The 25,375-nt window shown below is 45.7% G+C and overlaps 1 protein-coding gene across 8 annotated transcripts; it reads left to right on the forward strand.

Moving 5' to 3' along the window:
• The first annotated feature begins 3,136 nt into the window (after positions 1–3,136).
• RD3 (RD3 regulator of GUCY2D) lies at positions 3,137–24,772 on the forward strand. 8 transcript variants are annotated; one of them, XM_066178331.1, is made up of 3 exons: positions 3,137–3,222; positions 13,914–14,228; positions 22,017–24,772. In XM_066178331.1, the coding sequence occupies exons 2-3, from the start codon at positions 13,933–13,935 to the stop codon at positions 22,312–22,314; spliced, it is 594 nt and encodes a 197-aa protein (XP_066034428.1). In that variant the 5' UTR covers positions 3,137–3,222; positions 13,914–13,932; the 3' UTR covers positions 22,315–24,772. The 8 variants fall into 8 exon arrangements, with proteins under 8 accessions (XP_066034428.1, XP_066034427.1, XP_066034433.1 ...); XM_066178330.1 differs by having other exon boundaries at positions 13,917–14,228; XM_066178336.1 differs by having other exon boundaries at positions 3,149–3,167; positions 13,917–14,228.
• Positions 24,773–25,375: the final 603 nt, after the last annotated feature.

A 25,375-nucleotide genomic window follows, 5' to 3' on the forward strand; every position in this document is an offset into this window, starting at 1 on the left:
TCTGTCAGAAGGAATCAGCAGAGAAAGCTGACTGCCCTGAGTGGGCAGTGCAAGCAGCAGAGAAGAAACATTTGTAGGTTTTTATTTCCTAGTGCCACTGAGGTTAGGGGTATAGTGCTCCTCATAGGCAACTCATTCCATCTTCCTGCAGCGATGCAAACATTTTCTATTGCTTTTCTAGAGTTTACCTCGGGGACTTATCCACAAGAAATATTTGGCCATGATACAAATCTTTTCTCTGAAGTCACTGCTTATGCCTGATTTTCTGTCCTTAACTTTCTTCCTCTGCTCTAGTTAATACTAATTTTAAGCAGTCTTTTCTCACTCCTGGCATTGTAGCACCCTATGATTCTCTCTTCTATGGCTTCAGAATTCTAGGTTTTAATAAACCATAGCTGTCATCTTCTCCTAAAAAAGGTAGGGAGAGCAAAAACCAGCATCAGAGCCTACTCAGACACAGCAAGGGGCCTGTCACTCAGGAGCTTGTAGAAGGTGACAGTAGAAAGGCTGTTCACTTTAGTCACAGCTCTCCCTGCAATAATTGCATGGTAAGTTTATCCAAGAGTCCTGGAGAGTGTACAGCCCACTCTGAATAGTTCTAACTTTTCCTGAGAAATACCATGCCCATCATCCAGCCATGCTCTGGAACAGCATATCTAAGCCTCTGTCCTTTACTGACCCAGAACACTCCTTTCTGAGCTGATTTTTTTAACCTCCTGGCCTAGTGGTCGCTGACAGTGCACCTCTAGCAGCAGAGATATCAAACCCAAGTGTTTCAGCCTTTTTGGGCACAGACAACAACCCACCCACCCAGCCATAACATGTTGAGGGAGAAAGGGGACAGGGAGAGGGGAGAGAAAGAAACATGTGCTAGAAAAGACACGGCAACATTACCAGTTACTCTAAAATGGGCCTCAGCCTTGCAAAGCCTGGGGACTGCTGCTGGAGACTGAGTGAACTTTCTCTTGTTTTGCTCATGGTACACATCTGTGTGGGTGGGCTAACTGGATTTGAAGCAAATAGCACGAAGATCTTTCCAGTAAATGAAAAAATGTTTTGCTGAGGGAAAGCAAACACTGGGGGAAAAAAATGGTATATAGCTATGAAAGTGGCACTTTTCTAAGCAAGACTGTAAGTCTATGGAAAAGCAATGTTCCCTCTATGAGCCCCATTATATTAACTAGCACACTTCAGCAACTCAGCCAAAAAACAGCTGGCCAAATATAACCCTACCATATTAAATTTGCTTTTTGTCAGTGATTGAGGGAGATTATTTGCTTGTGGTTGGACCTGTGTAGAAGATAGTAGCAATATGATTGTTACTGGTTGGAGAAGTCCACCCTCAGTGCCATTGTCAGAGGTCCATGACTTTGACATCAAAATATGAAGGCTCTGCAGGCAACAGCTGCAGTGTTAGCAGTGTGCTCAGGTGAGTCAGGGCAGCATCTGACAAATGGTGAGAAATAGCAGGCCCAAGTGCACTACACTACACACTGTTCAAATGCACTGCAAATTGCAATATGGAGAAACCTGATTGTCATGGAGTGTCCTGGAAAATGTACCACTGAATAAATCTTCCCTCCATCTATGTTACCAGAGCGTTGCTACCAAGCAACTGATGATCTGAGTGCTGACTGATCTGGTAAGTCCTGTCAGTACAACAGTAAAAGACTCCATGGTTTCAACTGCTAAATAAGGTATGGGAGAGATGAATGACTTTTCAGTTGTGAGGCTTCTATATCTGCCTCAAAGAAATGCTCCCAAAGATATTATTCCCCAGTCATCAATGTCTCTGATTCATGACAAGAACTTCCAGGAATTCACTGCATTGAAAATATAACTTGAAAAATATACCTGAAAACTAAGCATTTTCAAGGGGGTTTTGTTATGCATTAGTCAGAGTTGATGACTTTTGAAATAGGTTTTAATGTATAAAAATATTATGGTGTTTATTCATGTAAAGCGACTTTTTACTTAAACAGAACAATATCATTTAGAGCAGAGCATACCCAGAATGTTATAAACCTCTATAAACTAGGCTGGGTTATAAACCTCTATAAATTGGAGCTCAGGACAGACAAGTAATCCTCCACAGATAATTAGCAGAGAAAAATGCTTCTAATCTCTTTGTTAGTCCAGTTGTGTTTTTTGATCTAATAATAAACTAAACTTTCAAACCCCCCATCCTCATACATTTTAATTTAGACTGCAGTGGGCATCTTGTAATCTGTAATCTTTTTAGCTGGGCTGTTTTGGTTTATGTGTGTGCTGCACACACATGCACAGCCTGAAACACCTCTGTCCTTTGCCTGTGTGAGTGCTGCAAAAATACCAAGATGTCAGACCTTGGGCCATAATTTATGAAAAGTTTTCAGTAGGGACATGATTGACTTTACACACATGCTTAGGTTGCACGTGGCATTGAGTGGTGTCACCTGTCACCTGTCCTGTCCCAAGGCTGTAGCTCTGCAACCCTCTGACACGGCTGGCTCTCCTTGATTTGGTGGGGGTTTAGCCAATGATACTGGGGATGGTTTTGTGCATTTTTGCACTGTGGGAAGAGGCTGGGTGAGGAGCTGTGGGCTCACAGAGGACACTCTGGCCGTGTGTGATTGGGACCATATAGTTCAGCCCCCTGCAATGAGCAGAGACATCTTCAGGTAGGTCAGGCTGCTCAGAGCACTGTCCAACGTGCCCTTGAGTCAGGGATGGGACATCCATCTCCTCACCGGGCAACCTGGGCCAGTGTTTCACTGTCCTAATTGTAAAAACCTTCCTCCTCTTCTTCTTCCGTGCCGACCCCTCCTCCTTCTTCCTGCCTCCAAACCCAGCGAAACCCTTGTGTCTTCTGTGGCCGACGAATATTCTGTTCTGTTCCCAAAGGACTTGGCGAGAAATGAATTAATAGATCCAGTTTCCGCGCCGTTTTTTATTTGTCGCTGCAAATTCAATCTCCTGCAGTGAGTCCCGGCGGGGTCTGACGCCGTGCCGGTGCCGGTGCCGGTGCCGGTGCCGGTGTCAGTGCCGGTGCCGGTGCCGGTGGGATGCCCGGGCGGAGCTCACGGCCCCGGACCGAACGGGCTTCCCGTGGTCGCCATGGGAACGGCGGCGCGGGCGGGGCGCGGGCGGCGGCGGCTCCGCTCAACTTCGGCGGAGCGGCGGTGGCGGTGAGAGGCGCTGCCCCGGCTGGGCGCCGGCGGCGGGACGGGAGCGGGCACCGCGGTGAGGAGGAGGAGGAGCGGGAGGAGGAGGAACTGGGGACATCTCCAGCGGCGGTGGCGGCGGGCGGGGTGCCCGGCGGGGCGGAGGTGGTGCCCAGCGGAAGGGACCGCTGTCTGTGCGGCGAGGAGCCCGGGGCTGGGGGTCCCCGCTCCCCTGTTATCGCCCGGCCCGAGCGGCTCCCGGCAGGGCGGGGTGCGGCCGCCTCCGCCGGGACAGCCCCGGGGCGCCGAGCCGGGGGGGGGGCGACGGGAGCGAACCCCGCAGTGCCGCCTGCAGAAAGTCCCGGTGCCCTCAAGTACCTGCATTTCTTCAAAGGGCCGGCTCAGCTGCCGGTTAGAAAACCCTACAAAGTTTTCGTGTTTTGGAGGGACTTTTAAACAGGTGCCGAAGTCTGGCTGAGCCGAGAGGTGACAGCTCTTTGCCGGGAGGCTGTGTGTGTGTGGAGGTACTGGACCAAGCCCTAATCGCTCAAAAGCACTGCCGTAAGCCCAGCTGTTATATCTCGTCACCAGGGCTAATCCATACCCCGGTGTGGGTTTAAGCCTGCTGTGCCAGTTTAGAGGGCTTGACTTCAAGCCACGTCCTCCTCCTGGTACCCTCTCGGCTCGCCCTGGGTCCGTCTGTCCGCACAATCAGCGGGAGCGCTGGTGCCAAAGGTGAGGCGGGGTGGGTGGGCAGGGAAGGGAAGGGGAAGGGGCCGGGGTGCTCCGACAGCTCTCCCAGGTTGGGCTCGGGCACGGCTGCCTGGGTCACGGGTAAGCGCTGGGTAACTGGTTACGTAAGGACGGGCGATCGAGGAGGAAAGCAGGGTTGATGCTGCCTTATGCTCATGCCATTTTTAAAATCTCTCCGATTCGACACCTGCCCTACTAAGTATCTGCAGTGTGGAAGTCCGGTGTTTGTTAACCCCAGCGAGGCACCAGAAAGGTCGGTCAGGCAACTTTTGAGTTATGGCAGTGTAACTAAGGATGGAACACACTGTACATGTCCTGGTGCTGATACAAGGCTGTTCACTGCTCAGAGGGACTGCTCTCTCTGTGCCCGCAGGTGGGACATGCAGCTATTGCAGGGGGGAAAGCATGAGCTTTCCCAGAGCTCTGCCAATGCTGTGGGTGATCCCCATAAAGACAGGCTTAAGTTTTCAAGCTGTAAATTTGGTTCTTTTGGTTGCTTATTTTAGAACAATGTATATTTTAAAGTAGCTCCTGTCACAAGGATCAAACACTGGTCCTAGTATTCTGCAGTACAGAGAAAACTCTCACTGTAGGAGTAGTTCTGCAGTGAATCAGGGCAGAGCAGGACTTTGGGGACCTTTGGTCAATATTCTCTCTGGTAGATACTGTAACTAAGGTTCAGTCCTGAACAGAAATGTGCAGGTGTCTGTTTTGCATTCTCACCTTATGATGCTATGAGCTACTCCTGCTTTCCCAGGAGAATCAGTCCTCAGTCTGGATGGAGAATGCACATCTCACCTGCTCATTTTCACAGCACTTAGTGTGGTCTTCACCACAATATATGAATAAATAAACTTCAGAGGCCCTGATGACAGGTGGAATATGCCTTTGGGTCAGAGTTTCAATCTCTTTATATAACGCTATATATGAGTATCTGCAGTAGATGACAGTATTAGAAACTCCAATCTGTGACATTACTGCCCCTTTAATAACATTGTGTAGTTAGTAGTAGAATAGAGAAAGATGAGCTGGGGATCTCTCAGAGTTTTTAATCTGAAAGCCTTTTGTATTGGAGCCTTCCATCAGATGCTATTACAGATTTATTGCAGAATTCTTTTTTCTGGTGGTTTGAATGATTTTAATAACAGAAAAGCTCTGGATCTGTGCTACCTTCTGAACTCTCATTTACACAGCTGAATGAATGGTGAAGAATACTTTACATCCCTCTGTCCTGACTGGAAACCTGGCTTTGTAGTCTGCAGAGATCAAAGCAAGGTATACAACTGAAGATGTGTTTGATCCACCATGGCGAGATCTGAGCAATATATAGGAGTTTTAACAACAAGTCAGTCAAACAGAGCATTTCATTGTGCTTTAACTTCCTCTCTTCTGTAGGTTTAGGTAACAGTTTAGTGTAAGTTTTGTGACAGAGTGTTTTTATGGTTGCTACTAGAAACATTGTTTCGAGCATGAGTGAGAAATTGGCATGAAAACAGTTCTCTTTTTTTCAACAAAGGGATCTCATTTGTTTTCATAAGTAGACAAAGTGCAAAATACTGCTCTGCTTCATGAGCAGATTTGAGTAGAACCCACCCTTTTGCTTCGGCAGCTAACACAAAGATTACCTTCTGTAGAGAGTGCCAGGCATTAGCAGAGCTCCAAGCTATTGGGCCCTTCCTTCACGCTTTCTTTTAGATCTGTAGACTGGATTTTCATCTGGAGTTAATCAACAGATCTCTCATTTATTTCAACGAGGCAAATCTGTATTACATTTGTGCAGCTTTGCTGTAGATCATGAAGCTGTACCTGTTAGATCAGCTACCTTTTCTCATTGTGTTTTGGTTAGTGACTGGAAAACATTTTTCTCATTCATACCAGAACTTGGGGCCCAGTTTGCACTGAATGTTTGTTTCTTTATCCCTCTTGCAATCAAAATGCAGACGTAAAATGCATCAGATAGATTTGTTTTCTGGAAGATTGAAGCTCTAAGATTATACTACAAATTGCACAAATGCTGGGGAGATAGCAGTACTTTTAGTGCGTTCTCAATTTTAAAGGCTTTCATCAAAAAAATAATCTTGTGAGCATATTCACGTATATCATTGCTGTGGTGGTATTTCCAGAAGCCCACTCAACCTTTCCTTTGGTAGAAATAGTACCACTTTTGTTTCTCTTTTGTCCTGCAGCACCTTTGGTTCGCTCTGCCCTCCTGTCACGTTTACCTAGCGGTGATTTTTAGTCATGCACCTTCACTAAAGGCTTAAATGGCTTGTAACTCTCTGTGGAAACGACGGCAGACAAAGAGCCGGTCCCTTTCTATCATGCTGACAATGCCAAGGCTGCTGGAGGAAAGCGAACACAGAAATGGGGCTGCATGCTGAACAGCAGCACGGCTGTCAGGCTTTTTTGGGAGGGTTGTCAGTCGGGAGCAGCAGCAGGAGCTGTCAGCCCGGGGCAGGCAGGTCGGACCGTGAGCACGGCCCTGCTGGGGACAGGCAGGCATTGCCTGCCATGCAAGGGTGCCACAGTGCCCTGTGGCAGCTGGCTCGCTCCTGGACACTGCTGTCAGGTGCTTTTGGCTGTCCTTAAACACCTGCAACCACAAGGACTTGACAATAAGGTTGCATTTAAAGCGTTCGCTTCATCCCCTGCGCTTCTGTTATTCAAAGCTCCTTGCTACTTGTAACAGGGTCATGTACCTGGAAACGTTTAAACCACTGTGATTTTCAATTTTTTTTTTAGTCCAGAAATAGCTTGTGTCCATCACAACAGGGGAATCAGTGTGCTTATAAAGCAAAACACAGGGTTTCTGCTGTGGTCTATTAGCAAACCCCTGAATGTCCTCCAAAGTTCTCTCTCTTTATTTTGCAGGTCAGAATGAGGAATGCTGCTCTGTTAATATAATGATATTTGCATTGCTTTTTAATTTCTTGATTGACAAGCTCTACCTACTGCTTTTTCAGCATTAATTGCCTTGTAGCATCTCGGGCTGAGGTTATAATAATTTCCACTGAGATTACAATCACATGGCAATAGCTGGAAACACCTTAGCCTTCCATGTCACTGAACAAGAAAGGAGATTCCAGACAGATAGGAAGTAGAGTTCTTTGGGCCCTGGTAAGGTAAAATGCTCTGTGTGGAGAGAATAATGGCAAGTAACTTAAAAAAAAAACCAAAACCACAGCATATCCTCAGCTGAAAGGGACCAACAAGGATCATTGAAGTCTAGCTCCTGTACCTGCACAGGACATCCTGAAGTGTCACACTGTGTGGCCCAGAGAGTAGTCCAAATGGTCCTTCAACTTGGTCAGGCTTGGTGCTGTGACCAGTTCCCTGGGGAGCCTGTTCCAGTGCCCAACCACCCTCTGGGTGAAGAACCTTTCCCTGACACCCAAGCTAAATCTGCCCTGACACAGCTTCAGGCCATTCCCTCAGGTCCTGTCACTGGGCACCACAGAGGTCAGTCCCTGCCCCTCTGCTTCTCCTTGTGAGAAAAGTGTAAACTGCACTGAGGTCTGCCCTCAGTTTCTTCTTCTTCAGGCTGAACAAACCAGGAAGTGGTGAAGAACAGAGAACAGGGATTCTTTTACAAAGCTATGGTGGACTACATAAATAAAATTGAGAAGGTGTTGGCAGCAGTTTCTTAATTAGAAGAAGTTGCTAAGATTCTTTGGAACAAAATTAAAATATCTTCATCACAAGAGAAATAGATTTTGAGGCTCATCTTTGATGCTGTTGCTACTTAATGCTACTTCATGCAGATAGAGCCAGCAGCACAGCCATGACCACAATTTCTGCCTGAGCAGCTTGTTAAACATTGCATTGGTTAGCACAGAATTCAGAGATGAGTGTAGCCAAACCAATTTCAATCTACCTGTGAGTTGTAGTCCAAGCAGGTACTTGATACCTTTTGGTATCTGAAGGACACTGGACTTTCCTGGACAATGTAATCCAAACTTTACTAAAGAAGTAAATAATTTAAAACAAATTTTAATGTGCTCTGCAGTTTCTCTTTGTCTCTTTCCCCAGTGATTATGTGTCTTCTAAAAAGTACAGTTAAATGGACAATTTAGAGATTTGACCCACTTTAGAAAAAAATTTCCCTGTTTGTTACCCTGTGACCTGGCCTGTGTGAAAAAACGCTAAGTGAGTATCTTGCATGGGCAAACTCTGCTCTCTGACTGTAGCTGTAAGGAACTACCACCCACGAGAGGGGAGGAGAAAGGCATTTCCCAGCTCCTCAGCCCAGTTTGTTGGTATGCTTTGACTGGATGATGGCGGATTTTCTGGAAATCTGCCTACAGCTGAGTGACAACATGTCTATTGACATCACTAGATTATGGATTAGGCTCCTATCACCAAACCCCTTTAAGGCTTCTCCTTCTGCTCCTACACAATCACCACCCTCCTAAGGCTCTTGAGAGTCACACAGGATTGTCAGCAGCACTCCTGGACTGTGAAGGCAAAGGCAAACCACAGGAGACTTGTCACACAGAGGACATACCTTTATAGAGAGTCCAATTCTTCTCTCATTTTTTTTCAAATTGCACATTTCCCACCCTCTGCATACTTGTCTCCTATCCTGGAGGGCGTTACAAGCTGGGAGCCAGGAGAAGGATCAATGGAAAGGAATTTTTTATTCTCAGGAGCTCATTTTCTATTCTCTAAACTGGCCCTGCTGATTGACTCATGGTTTACCACAAGGCAGCCCTGCTGTAACAAGTCTGCAAGTGGTGACCCAGCCTGTAAGAGGCTGGAGGAGATTGTGTCCGTCAGGTTGTATGAACAGCCTCCACTTGGCCAAAGACCAGCCAGAGAGCAGGCCAAGGATACTCCCTTTGCTGGTAAAAGGGCTAGGAAGGGCTGAAATCCTGTTTAAAGAAGGTGTAAAAACAGATAAGGCATGTGAATGTTGATATTTCTGATGATTCTGTGGTACGTTCTTTGGAACAAGAAGAGGAAATCATGTGGAGTAACATGGGAGAAGGTGAGAACGCGGAAGATGAGGTGAAATTGTTTAGAACATGCCCTGGGAAAAGAATGGAGAAAGCTGCAAAGTACCGGAGGGGAAAAAAGCAGGAATTGCTGACAGTGTAGAGAAGATAAAGGAGTTTTGAAGAAAGGCAAAACAGGAAACATTTACATGAAAAACTCTCAGATGGACTTACAAGCAATTGCTAAAATTCGAAGCAACCCCTCAGAGGCTGTGAGAGAGAGAGGTATTCCAGACTATAGCATAGCTAGGGTAAATGTGTGCTTAAATCTCTGTGAGGTGGTTGCTCAGACTTGCAACGAACAGTGTGAGGGAAGGCTTGTCTTCTAGACAAAGGTCTGGGGTCAATGACACCAAAATCTCGAAACGCAGATCTGTTTCTGGAGTGGAACTTACACAAACCCCTCGTAAATTTTGCTTGTGTAACACCAGAGTAGTTCATCAACTGGATTGTGTCAGCTCCCAGGATAGCCTCTTAGAAGGAATTAGAAAATGGACTAAGTGTGCAACAGAAAGATCCATATACAGCTGGGGCAATGTCTTTTTTAAAATACAATTTTAATGTGAACACTTGCAAAGTGTAAATTTTGCTTTTCCCCAATAAGAAGGTCTGTCTGTAACTTTTGCCCTTCTTCAGTTGTCCACATTTTGCCAACAGTCCTTTGAGTTTTTCCACATGGGAAAGACATTTCGAGACAGTTAATGATTAGCCTGCCTGTGAACTTTAAATTAAAGCCAGCAGCCACAATTAATGGAGCCCACAGTATCTTCTGCAGGCTGCTAGGAGCAGTAGTGGGAAGAGTGCTGGCCTGTTGAGCCTGCTAAATAGAGATGGCCACTTGCCAGCTCTCAAAAAGAAGAGATGATGGATGAGAGAAGGGGAAGGAAACAATCCCATACAAACAAGACTCCCTCAGGAACAGCCTGCACAAGCTGCCAGTGTGCATGAAACACTTGCATGGGATATTCCTTCATTTGAAAACAGGCCATTTCAACTGCAGGTGAGGGGCTTTCCTTCCTTTATATTCTTCTCATCTGGATGCAGATTTTTTTATGGCAGTCAAGTGAAAGCCCCATTTGGGGTCAGAGGTATCCATATTCCCAAACCAAAAGCAATTCTGCCTTTTACCAGAGCTCTCTAAAAGCTCTTGGACTGGGCAAAGCTCAGGTTCAGAAGGCCTTGGTATAAGCAGACAAGCTATCGAAAATATTTTTCTGCCTATTCTCTGTAATACTCGTGCTAGGTAAAATGGTTCTCATGCAGGATGCCTTGCTTTGAGGGAGTCCTGTGAAACAAAAAACCATAAAGGCAGTAAGAACAGCTCAGAATCATGCAAATCCACATCTCCTTGCTCTCTTTCCCAGTCTGACCACTAAATTCCCCTCTTGCTCCTCTTCTGAGGAAACAGCTGGTGAGCTAGGAATAGCTGGAAGGGCATTCCTCGGCTTCACAGCTGTAGTGCTTTATACTGATTTACTCCTAATGCCACTGAAGTCAGCAGAGTTAAACCAATGCGAGACCAGGTCATAGCCAGAATTAAAATGCAGAAGGGCATGTTCACCTTCATCAGATAAAGGCACAAATGGAAGTAATAATGGTACCTGTAACAGCTTATGAAAATAACTGTCATCACAGAAGCTGAAAAGAAGTATGAGACTTTAGATTATTTACAACAGCTTGTGGCCTGTTATGCTCCTCACTTTTGTTAGTGATACACAGGGGATGATCAGACCAAGGGAAGGGTCTTCATCCTTAATGATGTGTAATGGTGAGTGGAGGCCACCATGTAGCATGATCCAGATGCATGCTGGAGTGGCAGGATCACAGATTTGAGTCTGTCAGCACATCAGTTCCAGCCTGAGTTTGTTCCTGTGTCTCAGATGAGTGAGCCAGTGGCAGACGCCGGAGCTCTGCGTGGTGATGTGGGAGCTGTGAGCTGGAGTCACCCTGGCCAGGGACACAAATGGCAGGACTGGCTGCTCCTCCTCCTCCTCCAGGGCACCGGGATGACACAGGAGCAGGAGTACTTGCAGCAGCTGCTGGCTGTGGCTGCTATCACAAGGATAATCACAGCTGATGCTCCGGGGCACAAGCGGCGATCTCTCCTGTACAAGCGCTGTAAACCAGCCCAGGTGCTGCTGTTCCTGCAGTCTCGGGAGAGCACCTGCAGCCTGACACTGAGGTAGCTGCATCTGTGACCTGTGGAAGCTTTCAGCCCTTTTATGTCTGCCCCCTGAAGAAACTGGGATTGCTTGCTGGGAGAGGTAGGATATAGGAATAGAGAAACCAGTCCTTTCATGCAGTTTGAAAAACTTCCTGATGCTAGAAAAGCCTAAGCATTAGAAATAATTTCAGGCGTGGGACACTGTACAAACTATCCATGTTTTTGGAGCATTTTCCTTTCATGGTGAATTTCATTCCTTCATTTACAAAGTATGAACGTTTTTGAAAAAGAACAGGTTACTTTATGACAAGTGTATGATGCATGGAAGCATCTTTTCCTTGCAGTCATGGCAGAGTCCTGTTGATCATTTCTCATCTAGGGAGTCTGGGAGCTCATGACTCTCAGCTCCAGTGGGAGTACTGTGTAGTTATGAGCTTTTGGTGATTTTTATGTCACTAAAGGCCCTAGCCCCCAAGGTGGAAGCTTAAATCAAAAGCATATTTTTTTCCATTTCATGTGTGTGTCCCAATAGTGAGGATTTGCTCAGGCCCTGCAGAATCAGACTCTTTAATCCTTTGCCCTCATGTTAACTTTTGACGCCATGTCCTGATTGGGCTGCTGCCAGGAGTAGCCTTTCTGTAATCCCAGCTGCAATCATCATTTGTGCCACCCCTTCTCCCCAGGGGCTAATGGAAGGGAGCAGCAAGGCACGTAAGTGCACTGTGTGAAGAAACAGATGCTGTTTTGCTCCTGTTCAGCTCCCTAGTGTCTGTTTTGGATTCCATTGTGTTTAAACACAAGTACAATAGGTAATAACTTTGTTCCATGCATTGTCCTCCTGAAGGGACAACATGAAGGGATTGGCTGGGTGGAGAGTTAATTCCATCTTTTTTTGAGCTGATTGATGCAATTTGTTCTAAGTGCTGGGTAAGTCCCTAACAGTGGAAACCTCTCACTTAGAAGTAATAACAATTTAAACCTTGGTATGCCTCTGCTTCCCTCTCAGAGCAGCCTCAGTTCCCTTGGCACTGGCGGTGGTGCTGACGGAGTGCTCCTGCAGCAAGGCAAATAATTGGACTTCAGCTTGTAGAAGGTGGTGTGGCCTGTGCTGCATGCAGCAACACATTTACTAAATAATGGTTAAAGCTCTGCCTGGCCTTGTAGCTCAGGCCCCTGTGAGTGCTGCCCAGGCAGGGGAGAGCTCTGCTGCTAGTGTTACAGCAGCAGCAGCAGCAAACCTCCCCAGGTGTATTTGGTTTTTGTGGCAAGGTTTTGGTAGTGATGGGGGCTACAGCAGTGGCTCCTGTGAGATGCTGCCAGAAGCTTCCCCCAAGTCTGACAAAGCAAAGGCCAGATGGCTCCAGCAAGGACCCTGTGCTGGCCAAGCTTGAGCCCATCAGTCCAGGTGGTAGCACCCCTGGGATAACAGGTTTAAGAAGGGGAAAAAACAAAAGAGCAGAAGCTGCTGGCAGACAGAAGTGAGAATATTGGAGAGCAACAGCTCTAAATACCCCAAGGTCAGTGCAGAAGGAGGGGCAGGAGGTGCCTCAGACAATGGAGCAGTGATCCCCCTGCAGCCTATAGTGAAGGCCATGGTGAGGCAGCCCCTGCAGCTCATGGAAGTTCAAGGGGATGCAGAGATTCACCTGCAGCCCATGGGGGATCCCATGCCAGAGCAGCTGGATGCCCAAAAGAGGTTGTGACCCCATGGGAAGACCAAAATGGAAGAGGCTTCTGGCATGACCTCTTGGAGAGAGGAGCCCATGCTGGGGCAGGTGTCCTGGCAGGACTTGTGACACCACAGGGAACCCTCACTGGAGCAGTCTGTTCCTGAAGGACTGCACTCCCTGTGAGAGACCCAGGCTGAGCAGTTCATGAGGAACAGTAGCCCATGGGAAGGACTGACACTGGAAAGGTTCATGGAGGACTGTCTCCTGCGGGACGGACCACATGCTGGAACAAAGGAAGGATGTGAGGAGTCCTCCTCTTGAGGAGGAAGGAGTGCAGAAAAAATGTGTAGTGAACTGACCACAACCCCCATTCCCTATCCCCTTGTACCGCTAGGTGGAAGGAGGTACAGAATTTGGGAGTAAAGCAGAGTCCAGGAAGAACAAAAGAGTGGGGGAAGGTGTTTTAAGACTTGGGTTTATTTCTCACTATCTAACTGTGATTGGATTAGTAATAAACTAATATACCCAAGTAGAGTCTGTTTTGTGCCTGACAATAATTGCTCAGTGATGTCTCTCTGTCCTTATCTCAAACCATGAGCCTTTCAAGGCATTTTCTCTCTCCTGTCCAGCTGGGGCAGGGACTGATAGGGCAGCTTTGATGAGCACTTGGTGGGCATCAGGTTCAACCCACTGCACCAAGTCACTTAATCCTGCCTCCTCTCTAAGGATCTCCTGACTAGAATGTAGCTCCCAGCAATCCTTTAACTCCACACATTGAGTTTTTACAGGTAGGGTTGCTGAAAGGTCGTGCCCTCCCATGAGGGCTCAGCCAGGCAAGCCCAAGCCCCATGTGTGGGCAGGAGAATACTTCTCCAGCCTAGCCTGGAGGGAGCAAGGTATCCTTGTAACCTGACTTAAGGTGTAAGGACTGTGACTCATTTTAATTGCATGGTGAGTGGAAGTTTAGGGAGGCGGTGCCTCTTCACCCTCTGTCTCACTCTCTGAGCAAGATGGAGGCTACAAGTGAGATTTCTCAAGGTGCCCAGCACCATTTATTTCCAAGTGGTTATCCGGTGGCAATTTTAACAACAGACTGGAGGAGTGGGGAGGGAAGAATGTTCTCAGCTGAGGTGTGTTGACGATGGCACTATTCTTTTTCTCTCCCTCTCTACCCTCAACCCACTCCCAGCAGAGACACACAGAGCATTATGTCATTGGCATCCTGGTTCAGGTGGAATGAGCCCCCCAACCGCATTTCCCAGAGGAACCCCACAGAAATGGTGGTGGAAACGCTGATGATGGAGCTGAGCTGGCAGATCAAGCAGGCAGAGAAGCAGCAGCGGGAACGGGAGAATGAGTACCGCAAGATCAAGACCGGGGTGGACTACGGATGGCTGGTCAGCTACCCAAAGCAGAGCTACGACATCAGCCCCGGGGAGCGCCTGCAGCTGGAGGACATGTGCACCAAGATACACCCTTCCTACTGTGGGCCTGTCATCCTCAGGTACAGTTAAAGACCTTTCCTTTCCCCCTTTCCTCTTTATGGTGTGTGAGGAGATGGTGGGAGTTGCTAGGACCAACAGAACCAGAACTTGGCGTCCTGTATCGTGAGTCGTGCCGGGATAGTGTCTTCGTGAGTAAGGGGAAATCTAATGTTTAAAATCAGTTTAACACAACACCATTTCCTCCAAGAAGTTACAAAATGCTATTTCCCTCTGACCTTGGCTTGAGTACTTCATGCTCCTGAGTAGCCAGAGCAAACAGGTTTGTTTGCCTGACAAACAGGTACCATCTCTGTATTGTGATGGCTTTTTTTTTGCTTCAGACTTTAGAATCTCAGAGAAACTGAGGTTTAAAGGGACCTCTAGAGGGATGTACTTCCACCTCCTACTTGGAGTAGGGCCACCTTCAAAGTTTGATCAGGTTGCTTAGGGCCTTGTCCTGCCCACTGTTGAATATCTCTGAGGGCAGAGGTTCCACAACCTCCTTTGGTGTTTCCCCGCTCTCACTGGAGCCTTCATTCCTCGATTTAAGCTGTCCAGCAGGTCTATTGAAGCACTTGTCCCCAGTCTTCAAAGTAGCCAAAAGGTGCTATTATTTTTTTCAGCCTGTGAGCCAGGTATTCCCAGAGAATGTCTCCCTTCCCCACCCTCTCTCTTCACCCTAGACATGGAGTCATGGGATGCAGGTGGGACGTGCAGTTGACTTGAACAGCCAACTGCATGTCCTGACTTGCAAGAAGTCCACCTGTCCATGGTGCTTCTGACTTCTGCAGTGTAGATGTAGGCACAGCCTCTCAGGCTTGCTGTTGAGCCTTTCAAGCGCTAGGCTTAGGATTGCTGCCTGCCAGCTGAGTGACCTCCTGTGAAAATGCCTTCAGAAATCGATCTAAGCCTGCTGTAGCATCTAGACTGAAAGGGAAGGGTGTGGCTCTTTTCCTTTTGGGGTGGCTGTTCTAGGAGAAACTCTTGCACTTGGCACAGTGAAGGCAAACTTGGCAAAGTGAGGAATGGTGACCCTGAAGTGCACCTTAGCCAAAGCAAAGTTGTGAAATGGGCCTTTATAATCAACTTCCCCTGTTCCAACGTGGTCTTCAGTTGGGATTACAGTGAACACAGTCCTTGCAGGACATATACTGGAGGGCTCTCAGCACCCTGCAGTCCCCCACTGCATATGCTGGCTCCTGTTTTCCCTTGAACAAATGAACATACGGCCTCTGAATTGCAACTGTAGAAGTGCTGGAAATAGCCGATCCTCTGTCTTGCAGTGGATGTAGCCAGGAAAGAATGCTAAAATTACCTCTCTAGCCCTCATCTTCCCTGGGGGTGAACCTTGGAAACAACCTGGAACACAGAGCCTTGGCTCTTGCAAAGGTTGCCATGGTGGCAGAAGCAGAGATTTGGGGTCATTTAGTGACCAAGACCTCTGCAGTGAAATTTTGCTGGGAACAGCACCTGCCTTGTATTTGTATAACTCCAAGCTATGCCATAAACAAGCCACTTCAAACCCTTGGGATTCAGAGCTATCTTTATCATCCCCAGGGCCATTGAGCAAGGCCTGCCTGGCAAACAGGTTATTTCCATTTCCAACAGGCTTCAGCTGCTGGAGCAGGGAGGCCTAAGGTTCATCCTCTTCAGGAAAGTATTAAACTGAGCCATATGCAACTTGCTGCTCTGGTATTTCTTTTTTGATTGAGACAGATCGTGCAAGATGTGTGATTTCAGTGCAGCTTGTAATGGTTGTTCACTGTTGTTCAGGATTCAGCATACTGATGGCAGTAGATAGATGTACTCAACAACGTTGGTGGACTCTGTGTGGGCATGATTGAAAAAGGCTTAAACCATCCTCTTAAAACTCCTCTAACAAGTAGGGTGCTGTCACAAATTGTATTACACTATGATTCAAGAAGTGGCACATTTTACAGAGCTTGTGTGGTTAGCAGAACCACATTTAAAAAATGAGGATTTCATAACCTTTGTTGGTTCAGTTCTGTGACTGAGTAAGGACTATCACAGCCACAAAAATGGTGGAACTGGATTGCATCAAAGGTCTGGCTGATCTGATGTACAGATTGTATGTGACAGAGAGGCCAGTGATGTTGGAACCCTGGAGGCTGAAAATTTCAGCAGCGGCATCAGTGTAAGGAAAAGAGCAAAGGACAAGGAAGCAAATCCAACAGCAGGGACAATTATACCTCATATATAGCATCCAACTTACTGTGCCTTGTAACTGGGAGACTTTCGGAGCCACAAGTGGACCTTCTGTCCATAACTGGCTGGTGTGGCTTTTTCTTTCAGTTGTTTCGGTTGTGGAGGCTTTTCTCTTTTTGAACACATGTAAATTTATAACATTTTGGCACCCTGTGGCAGAGCTCCACTCTTGAACTACAACTCTGTTATAAAAAAACTGTATTTTGCTTGTTTTAAGCAAATGTGTCCTAGTTTTATTCAATAATCCTTTCATCTTGTGTTGGAAATGTTAAGAGTTGACCCCTCTTCTTTTCTACCTTCTAACTAAGACCTCTGTCATTCCAAGGAATTTTCATTGCTGGTGAGGAAACAAAGAAAAAGAATGGGGTTTGTCATGTTAGGACCTGAAAATGTACAGGAGAAAGAAAGAAAGAAAAAAGATAGAGCCTGCAATTTAAATGAAAGCCAAAATTGGATAAATTCTCTTCTCAGAAAGTGAGATAAAATGGAGATTTTAGTAACTTCCTCGAAAATTCACAAGATGAGTATAATAGGAATGCAATGAAGCCTCCACATTTCCAGTGATGTACTTTAATAACAAGATCATTGCATTGCTGATGTTTTCTCCCCAGTACTCTATGACTTCCTAATAAGTAGCAGCTTTTAGAAAAATCTTCCACCAAAAAAAAGTGTGTGAGCTTGCATTGGGAATTCAAATGCAGAGCGTGTACCCTACTGAAGTCCTTGGTTCTGACTGAAATAGTAAGCTTGATCCTTTCCATTCCATTTTAGATATTTGAAGAGCTGAGGTCCTTTTTGAAGTCCTTTTTGCACTCGACAAGCACATAATTCTTAAATAACATAAGTAGCAGGCACCTTGCAAGACTGCAAAGTTTGTTTTGTTTGTGTCATGCAAGGTCTCCTTCTTTGTAAGAATCTGAGTTCAGAGATGTCACTCCATTCTCTAAAGGTCTAAATGATTACACAAATTGTCCTTTTCTGTGGGTGTGGGTTCATTTACCTCTCATGTGAGAGGCAAAGTTTCTCCAGATTTGTTTTTTAGATGTGGAGGAGGCTGGAAAGGAGCAGTTCACAAATGAAAGGTTTTTTTTTGAGATCCAGACTCCTTTTATTTTTTTATTTTGGGTCAATAGAAACTTCTCTTTGAGCCTCTTAGAATTCTGTATTCAAATACACTGCAAATAGCATCAGATATCTGGAGATGCTGATTCACCTCATGCAAATAAAGCCATTGCATTCAGGAGTAACTTAGCTTTATGTTACTGGGTTAGAGATTGCTGACTATTTAAAATTAAATACTGGAGCCAGCTAAAGGAAATGACAGTGAGTTTGGTGAGGCCTGTAGTACCTAACTGCCATGGTTAAACTGAACAAGGAGAATAGTATGTAGGCAACAAAAAATGCTAGATTTTTCCCATCTTTACTCAGAGCTTTAATCCTAGTCAGAGTCAGATAAAGTCTGTTTAATTTCTTTCAGTTTCAGAAGAAGTGAAACATTTTGCTTCTCTCCTCCTGTGCCCAGAGGGAAACAAAAACCTCTATAGTCTGGAAATGTAAACCCGCATTTTGGTGATCTGAGTTGTTATCAATATCACAGGCTAAGGACTGTAATTTTCTATGGATTGTGTATAGCTGAAGTGGCCTTCCTAGTAAGATTGAATGTAAGACAAATGACTAAAATCAGAAGTGGGTTTATTTACAATTACGAGCTTAAGTTTGAGGTGAGTGTTGACATGAGTGTTGCAATTAGTGTGAATGCTGTAATTCTTTGGGAGTCAAGGAGCCTTCTCTAGCAAAGCTGTTCATAGCTTTACCCTATAACCAGAATTACTGCTCAAAAATATAGATTCAGGAGTCAGCAGCTAATTATTAGCACTAAGCAACCCCACATTTTCTTTGAATGATTAAATCTACTTAGAGCTCCCCATTCAGACAGGCACTCAGGAATACCCTGAACTATAAGCACATTGTTTAAGTCCATGGACTTTCATTGGATTTAACAGGTCTTTAAAGTTCAGGCTGTGCTTAGGGAACCTACTGTACGGGGGACCTACAGAACAGCACAGGCAGGTGACAGCGCTTTAAAAAGCAGTGCCAGTATGAGCCAAGCACGGCCGGATTCCTGAAATCTGACAGCCCTATAAAGCAATGGAAGGGTCACAGTTTAAAGAACATATTTGTTTGAACTGTGATTCAAACACTGCCTGGACTGGGGAATGTGCTCATCCCTGTGTATGCCTATACACCCTCCCCAGAGCTGTGCTGGGTCAAGGTGAGGTTTTGTCACGTCTCAGACTGCGTGACTTGCACGATGTATTCCAGGATAGCTACCAGCTGTTCCATAGCTTGAGCCACAATGTGATAGAGAGGTCTGTTTTTATGATGACTAAGGAAACCCTGTTGAGGTGTTTCTGGACTGGTTGTGCAGTTGCCTAGTTTGAAGCTATCCCATGCAAAAGCGTACGGGTGTTGACCTGTGCTAGAAGACAGATGAGCCTTGTGCAATTTTGTGTTCTTAACCCCACTGAGCAGCTTTGTGTGGAGTTTGTTTCCCAAGATACAAGGCCATACTCCTTGATTCCAGTGGTTTTCTATTTTTACATACTGGGTGTTCTGTGCAGAGAGCTGACTGCTGGATCATCCAGCATGTCAACTGGTGTTCACCGATACCTGGGGAAGATGGCTTCGGTTATGTCTAGGTGCCTGCAGCAAAAACATCTTTTTTCGTGATACACAGGCTGGTTTAGCTGGAGCTCAGCCCTGATAACCTGTCCATCTTCTCTGCTGAGAAATATTTGTGGTGTGCACTCCTTTAGGACTTCCTACATGACCTTGTCCTTTACGCAAACCTGCTGGTACTGAAGTTAGGTGGGCATTAATAAAGGGGTGAGGTTAGTCCATCCTGTTAGGGGAGAGAAAAGGATCCCCTTTCCCTTCTCCATCAGAATCAGGGCGGCTTTTCATTGTGTGACTGGCTGACAGTCTTTTGGATTGCTTTCTCTTTGTTTCTTAGACCTGCTCAAATCCTTCTGAAGTAGTTTTGGTGTTGGTCCTGAAAAGTTAGAGGTAAATCTTAACAGCAGTGTTACAAAACTAAGCTAAGCTGAGTGCAAAGAGGCAGACAGCTGTGCAGGTGGAAAGTTACACTGATTTCAGAAAACGATTTCAGCTGGATTGATTGGGAGTGTTATCAGCAACACAGGGCACTAGCATTAGAGCTCTCTGCACAGGGGGTGTATTTGCTGTCATATCATCCATTTTCCCTCTTGTTCCCAGAGCCAGGTACTGGCCCAGTAATAGCCTAATGCATGCAGCTCCCTGCGCTGGAGCCACAATTCAGCAGTGTGACACACAGCCTCTGAAAGTGGAGGCAGTGAGGAGGCCTTTTGGGTGCACAATTGCCAATACAAAAGAGGAGGATGTAATGATATTTATATATATAATATAACAGTGCCTCTCTTTAAAACACACATTGAAGTAAAATAACAGAATGACTCATTTTAGTTCACCTCTGCAATAGAAATCCTTTGAAGTTGCTTTCCCTGATATAATAATAAGAATGTTGTGAAGACTTGAGTTTCTATGGACTCACCTGTCTATGCTTCAAATAGGATAAAGGGAAAAATGAATTTATTGTGAAAACTGTATTTTGGGCTCTTTGATAATGCAACTTACATGCCTCCTCAGAAGGCAGAAAGGAAGCTTGCCATGTCCAACAAATCTCAGTTCCTGCTCGTCTGCTAACCCTCAGCAAGAGATTGTCTCTTGCCCTTCCAGGCTCTGCACAATTCAGTTTGGCCTCACTGTGCCAGTGCTTAAATACCAGCATGAACTACAGCATCTCAGAGGCTTTTTGCACCCAAACATTCAAAGTTTAGAGGGTTTTGGTGAGGGGGCAGGGGAGGGAGATTTAGAATTCATCCAGAGCAACTGAAACAGTTAAGAAATATTTTGGTGACTTTGGAAGGTTTTGTGTCCAACTGCTCTGGCTTGACACTGGAGGGGGACTGCTGCTTCTGCTGACACCAAGTTCCCTCAAAAAGCAAAAAAACAACACTGATGTCTCCACAACTGTACCCATAGCTTCCACTAGTTGCTGGGAGAGAAATATCAGGGATACAGCAGGGTGTCATGATGTGTGTCCAATTTCAGGCCTCCACAGTCGGAGTGAAAATACATAAACATACAAAAAGTCTTTCTGGTTTCTCTTTCACTTGCTTTCTGTCCTTATTATCTTGGGTGTCCTTTGGCACACCATTAAGCAATGCAATTCCAGATGTGCTAAACTCCTTCTTACATTCCTGGGGCTTATCAAAACCCAAGAAGCAATATCTTACTCTATCAGCTTCTGCTGTACTAGGCTTATTTAAATAGAGTCCTACTGTTTTCCATCCCTGTTAAGTTCCATTGGAGAAAAATGACAAAATGCTTACCTTATACACTTTAGCTTCCCTGCAGTACAAATATCTGGATTTTAGTGAAGTACTAGTTTAACTCTGTGTCTGCTTGCAGGTATAATTTTACATTAAGGACTGATTATTTATTAGAAGAGTAGCCATATTACCCTCTCTCACAAATGCATACTAATACAGAATAATCAGAATATCTATGTGACCAGTGTGGGAGCCTTAGGGGTGGACTCCACACTTTCCTGGCTGGGGACAATTCACCCAATAAGGTGTCAGGAGTGGCATGATCTCTTCATTGCCCAGCCAGTAGCCCATTCAGTGGCTTCAGAATAACTATTCTGCCCTGCATCTTATTTTCCTCAACTGCAAATTAAACAGTGGTGATGCTTCACTTCCTTGGTATCAAGCTAGCCTAATAAATTTCAAAAAACTCCATTTTGAGTTCTTCTCTTTGCTGAGAAGGCACTGAAGTAATTCAGAGTTATCTAATTAGGCCCAGCATCGTGCTGCCAACCAAGATGCTTTCAGCTGAGCCAGTCCATTATCTTACAGAAATCCATAGGAAGATGAAATACCACTTCACTGAAGGTTGAATATTGAAAAGACTACCAAACAAAGTGACTGGATTTTCCTTTGTCTAGAGGCCATTGGGTAATGCTATTGGGAACAAGAATGGAAAACAGGGGAAGTCTAGTGGGGCTTTCCCTGGTCTATCCTGAGCTTCTGGTAAGCTGCAGTTAAGGGACTACCTCGAGCAATGACGTGCATTTGGACATTTGTGTTTAATCAGCAGTGATGGGGACATTTTCCACAAATCTGTCCAATAATTTTGTTTCTCAAGCTATTGATAGCACTGAGTTCTGGTTTAATAGATGTTGTGTGAAAAGAGCACTTCCTTCTGTTTCAAACTTGCCTTCTAGCTTTGTTTGGTTCTCCCTATTATTTCTTGTGCTTATACGAAACGATGATTCATTGCTTCCTTACATTCCCTGGCTTGCTTGTGATTTTAAAGACCTTGGGCATATCTTCATGGCTCCTCATTTTTGTTGTTCCCTTCAGTCCAGGGAGTCCCATTTAGCAGGAAAGTGCAAGTTCCAAGCCTAGCACAGCAATTTGGCAGCAATCTGTAATTTGATGTCTCTAATCAAAGCTGTGCCTTGACTGTGCTTCCAGGTTCAGGCAAGTTGTGGCAGAGTACGAACCAGAAGCGCAGGAAGTATCCCGGCTCTTCCGCTCTGTCCTGCAGGAAGCTGCTGAGAAGATCAAAGAGGAGGAAGAGGCCAAGAAGCTTGCAAAGCAATGGAACACAAAGAACAGAACCAGCCTCTCCTTAACAACATTTAAATCTCGGTCCAGGATTTCCCCATTCATCAGTGACATCAAGACCATCTCTGAGGATGTGGAACGGGGCACCCAGCCCAACAGGAGGGTTTGGAGCATGCCAGAATTTCGGAACACCAAGGATTTCTGACTCTATACTGAATAAGGTTTTTAGACATTGATCTTTCAAAATTCCAGTTAATCCTTTTTAAACTCTACTGTTTCTTCTTTTTTCCATTTCTCTTTCCCTGCCTGTCTCTGTCTTGGAAGCTGTGTCTGTAGTAAGCGCTGCTGATGCCTGCAGTCTGTGACACCATTTATTACCAAACATGGTAGCCTTTCCTTTAACTCAGTAGCTATTCAGTAACCTTAAGGGCAAGGCTCACTTACTATCTCATTTTTATTACTGCTTTCTTGTGGAAAATGAATTAGTTTCACTATGTCTGTCTTCTCCCTTTCCCCTCCAGCCTGGATGTAGTTATCTATAAAAACTTTTGGCTCAAGCTACTGAGAGCTGCTGGATGGACTAATCTTGCTGAAAGCACGACAGCCACTTAAATGAGTGAGGCTTGCAGGATCAGGCTTGTGAGTTAAAGCTAGTATCTGATTTGGAACTGAACTTCCTTTTCCAACTAATAGCCCTCCTCAGTGCTACAGCAAACTTCACAGGTAACCTCAGCACTGCTCTTGATCCGCTTTTTTGCTGACAGTTCACAATGCAACCTGAGTAGAAACAGATCCAAGCTTTTTGAGACTAAAGACCAACCATGTTCCACAACCACCAGTTTATGCGTGTTCAGGTTTCTTGGGTACTTTCTCTTTTGCACAAGCAGAACCGCCTGAACCTTGCACCTGCAGAGTAGATAGAAATTTATCAACCTGCTGTGTAGATACATAGGTGGATACATCAGTGCTGTGTCAAGTGCTGTTCTGGGGCCTCAGTGTTCAGTGTTGCTGAGCTAAATGCACCTCCCTACACCCCAGAAATAAACCAGTGGGGTGAAATCAATGTTTATGGCCAAGCCTGAAAGAGGGCTGAAGTAGAGTATCCCTGTAAAGAGAAGGGTGAAGGGACTCAGCATTCCTTTCCAGGGCTCTCTGTACAGTAGCAACAGTTGAGATCATCCAAACCTTTAGCTGATGTGAGTGACTGAAATGCTCTGGAAGATGAAGGTTCTTCTGAGACCTTGAAAAGACAGGAAAATGCCACTAAGGAAAAGCTGCTAAGGCCCTAACTCAGCATCTGTAGGGAGAGCTCTCAGCAGCAAAGGGAACGGTAGGGCACCCTGCGAAAAGTCAAGTGTCCTGCGGAGAACCCAAGGGCTAGGATGCTTTATGGTGACCAATGAGAGATGGGGAACAAAGAGAGGGATTTGCTTGTATGACTGGCTTTTGGGGAATCATCTCAGTGGGGTACAGCCTCCTGGAGGACCCTGGAGCTTTGTTGTTCTTTTGTCCGTTTCCAGCTATTTTTCCCTGGGGATCTTTGCAACAGCATGTGGGTTCTACAGCCAAGATTAAAACCCTTTGAAGCTGTGCCAACTCTGGGAAGAATTCCAGTACATGAAATCTATCCTAGACTAGAAATGTGCAGTTTCTTCCAGAGATGAAGAAGGCAGCTTAAAACAAAGATCAAGATCAACCCTGTAAGAGCTTTCTGAGCCTGAGATTCTGACTCTTCCTCTCTCCCCTCTGGGCTATGGAAGATTGAAGACAAGGCTTTCTTACTAGCACCAGGCTGCAGTTTCTATCCCTTGGTAAACATTTCTGCCAGCAACCATCCTAGGGACAGAAAGCAGCTCACTTTTAATCAAAAAGTCGGGGCTTCCAAATACAACATCCAGTTTGGGATAGGCTATTTCAACTCTAGGTCAATGAGGGAGAGTTTAAAGCCTTCTGACAATCAGCTTAGTGTTTTTCAGCCATATGTCCTTGTGAAGTAATGTGATTGTGTATATGAAGTAAAAACCAAGGCTTGACATACTTAGCATAGCCTTAGCTGTCTAGAAGATGTAGGATCTCTAGGAAGGGATCACCACAATTCCCAGAAACAATTCTTGTTTGGAAAAGAGTCAGCCATATTTTTTTTATATATTTGCAAGCCACAGTACAGTACTGAAGACTGAGATGAGTTCATGGATTTCATGCTGCAGCTCTGTATTAATTTTATTTGCACTTATGTTCTGTTTGACACCTTCAAGTATTGACCGCATCGATGTGATGTTTGATGGACTGCTGGGAGACACGGGACATTCTGACACACTGCCACAAAGCTCTTTGTTACAGCACAGTGTCAGTAGTATGCTCACTCTTTCTTTAAGGGGAATCAGCAGTAAGTAACTTCCCTGCAGCAGTGTACTAAGCCAAGGAAATCACTGGAGGGTGTTCACACTATCACAGCAGCCTGTGATCGTGCTGTGCCCTTCATTAACAACTTCCAGCTGGCAGACACCATTCTCGTGCAGCAAAGGAGACAGATCTGACCTTTGGTCAAAGCCCTGCATGTTATGAAGGCCAGGCTGTGGCAGTGCTTGTGACAGTTGTTTCGCCTCAACTTACCTCTCATTTCTAATTCTGCAATAAAATGTAATCCAAACTCTTGAACAGTATCACTCTCCCTGTACCACGTCTGGAGGTTACACTGGGCTCACAGTAGGATCTGATGATGGAGGGATATTCAGATACCAAGCTATGAGAAATCTATTCTTACTCCATGCTATCTAGTACTCTAACAGGGGTAGAAGTAGCACCATGTTTGCCTGCAGCCAGCTCCTTGGAGACTGACTGTGAGCTCCTGCACTGTGCATGCAGCAGCAGGTACTGAAGCAGAGCTGGGAAGGTGATCAGGGTGCACGACTGCTGCACTGCTTGTGCTGTTCATTTTTCTTAGAAATGCTGTAGACTGAACCTTAAAAGATCCTTTGGTCTCAGCATGCAGCAACAACTATGCACTCATATTTGCCTTGTCCTAATTACACATTTGGCATGGCTAAATTAGTGTCAGTTCAAATGAGGAACATGAAACTCCTGACTGTCCCCACCTACTGTGCTACGGTCCGTGGCACTGGGCACACACAGCAGCCCCACCAGATTGCTTCTGGCTAAAGCCAACCCAAATGCTCCATTGCAGGTGGCTCACAAACCATAAATCTGGACTAATGGTGGTCTGAAATAAACTCTCATGAAACTTGTGTAGTGTGAAGATCAGGTCC

The sequence above is a fragment of the Chamaea fasciata genome, unplaced genomic scaffold (genome assembly GCF_029207755.1).
Source record: "Chamaea fasciata isolate MVZ Bird 193981 ecotype frontalis unplaced genomic scaffold, bChaFas1.0.hap1 SCAF_3, whole genome shotgun sequence".
Taxonomy (NCBI): Eukaryota; Metazoa; Chordata; class Aves; order Passeriformes; family Sylviidae; genus Chamaea; species Chamaea fasciata.

Excerpts from the sequence above, each read along its gene's own strand:
- RD3 (XM_066178331.1), top strand. The coding sequence starts at position 13,933 with ATGTCATTGGCATCCTGGTTCAGGTGGAATGAGCCCCCCAACCGCATT. Across the intron at positions 14,229-22,016 it reads TGTGGGCCTGTCATCCTCAG|GTTCAGGCAAGTTGTGGCAG; the intron begins GTACAGTTAAAG and ends CTGTGCTTCCAG.